Below are 2164 nucleotides of genomic sequence, written 5' to 3'. Positions count from 1 at the left end.
AATAAAGAAAAGAAAATTAGACATTCCCCTTGGTCCATCTGTACTTTACAAATTTACTCAATGATCGATAGAAAAATTTATGATCAATGAAAAAACTTTCATGAGACATAATCCATCATTTTAGGATAAATGAAAGATAGGAATATCTGGACATTTGAATTCTTCAAAACCAAAAAAAAAAAAAAAAAATCTTTGAGTGTAGTGGTAAATGGTGGAACTAACTCACTAGATACATGGTTTGATATTTGGATAATTAAAAAAAAAGTCAAAATAAAGATATATATATATATATATCTTACTATTTTATTAAAAATCTCTCCCCTATACTAACTAACTTTGGTGAAGCCTAAAATGTATTTACGTTAATGTCTTTTTTTCTATTTACATTTAGTAATTCCACAAATGAAACAATCAGTGATCTAGAGTTCGAGACTCAGCTACAGCGTATTATTATGAATTTTTCTCATCATTAATTTTCTCTGATTATTTTATATAAAAAAAATATAATTCTCTTTAGTCTCATATCTTAAAATTGATAACATTATGATCAAAGAAGCTTCTATAAATATTTTAGGCCGACGATGTTAAAAAATATACTTTTCTTAATTTTTTTTACTAAGATAAGTATAATATTAAATTAAAATATTTTTTTTATAGAGAAGTCCGTTACAAGATTCTCTAGATATTATTATATTACACATGCAACGTGTGTGCATGATCACACTAGTATATATGGTAAATGAAGAACAATTCCAAATATTATTTATTATCGTCCAAACATGGGTTTTTTTTAAAAAAAAAAAATCCTCCCGAATTATATCATTCCAAGATTAACTAGATTGTTCAATTATATTCAGATCTTAATTAGATTGCGATTAAAATTTGAGTTGCAATCCAATTCAGATCTCAATCGGAGTTTGAATACTATATATAACTAACTTGTCTCGGGTTGGCTTGTTCTCCAAGGAAAGAGAATTGGCGAGAATTTGGGAGTGGCGATGAAGAAGACGAGCAGAGGCCGTCGAAGGATCGCGATGGAGGCGATCGAGAATGCGGCTGCGCGGCAGGTGTGCTTCTCCAAGCGCCGCGCCGGCGTGTTCAAGAAGGCGGCCGAGCTCTCCGTCCTCTGCGGCGCCGAGATCGCCGTCCTCGCCTTCTCCCCCAGCGGCAAGCCCTTCTTCTTCGGCCACCCCTCCGTCGACTCCGTGCTCGCCCACTTCTTCTCCGCCTGGCCTGCTCCCCCTAGGCCGCACCACCCCCTCGCTGGGGCCCCGGTTCAGGCGCTCGGCCGGGAGGAATCGCAGCTCGCGGAGCTGCTCGAGGAGGAGAGGAGGAGGAAGTGATAAGATCCTTTAATGGATCTTTTCAAATAAATCCATTAACTTTATTTCCTTTTTAAAATAAGTTTTAGACTTTTTCTTTTTTATTTTAGATAAGTTTTAATCTGACATTTTCTCATGAAAATGTATTTTTATTTTATTTTTCTTTTACACCTTTTCTTTTGAAAAGGTAGTTTTATTTTATTTTTCTTTTAGACCTTTTCTTTTTGAAAAGGTAGTTTAGGTCTCTATTTAAAGAGACGTTATGTAACTTTGGAAGATAAGTAATTTCCCTTTTAATTAATCAATTTCATTTTATTATTGGAGGCCGATCCCCTCGAAGCGATCACCCTATCCCCTTTTCCTTTCTCTTTCGATTTTTTCACGTGATAGGCCCCCGGGTTCCTATCAACTTGGTATCAGAGCAGTTCACTTCATCTTCGCCTTATAGTATCTTGCAGCAACTTCAACAAGCGCATGGTCTTAACCCGACTTCAAGAGAAGAAAATTCAACATGATGACCGGAGGATCTCATCCTGACGCCAAATGGGCTTTGGAATTTGAAGCTAAGCACGAGACAAGGATGGATAAACTCGAAAAAACTATGGCATCGTTGGTCACGATAGTGCAAGAATTGAAGGATCGTTTAGAAGTAGATTCCAGCTCAAGCATATTAATCAAAAGGGGAAAAAATCAGCAGTCTCGACAACAACAATATGACCAAGGTGCAAACTCAAATGAAGATCGAGAGCACAACTATCCACGTATGAAGGTGGAATTTCCTCGCTGGGAGAACAACGATCCGATTGGATGGATTTCAAGGGCTGAAAAATATTTTCGCTTCC

General features: G+C 36.7%; 1 protein-coding gene across 1 annotated transcript; it reads left to right on the top strand.

The window, feature by feature from the left end:
• The first annotated feature begins 998 nt into the window (after positions 1-998).
• LOC122044189 (agamous-like MADS-box protein AGL62) lies at positions 999-1343 on the top strand. The gene has a single exon (XM_042604719.1). The coding sequence runs from the start codon at positions 999-1001 to the stop codon at positions 1341-1343; it is 345 nt and encodes a 114-aa protein (XP_042460653.1).
• The last annotated feature ends 821 nt before the right edge of the window (positions 1344-2164 follow it).

This window comes from Zingiber officinale, chromosome 2A (assembly GCF_018446385.1).
Source record: "Zingiber officinale cultivar Zhangliang chromosome 2A, Zo_v1.1, whole genome shotgun sequence".
NCBI lineage: Eukaryota > Viridiplantae > Streptophyta > Magnoliopsida > Zingiberales > Zingiberaceae > Zingiber > Zingiber officinale.
Note: the sequence above shows the minus strand (reverse complement) of the source record. Positions and strands in the feature narration are given on the sequence as shown.

What these genes read in the sequence shown, in the direction of transcription:
- LOC122044189 (XM_042604719.1), top strand. Translation starts at nt 999, where the DNA reads ATGAAGAAGACGAGCAGAGGCCGTCGAAGGATCGCGATGGAGGCGATC.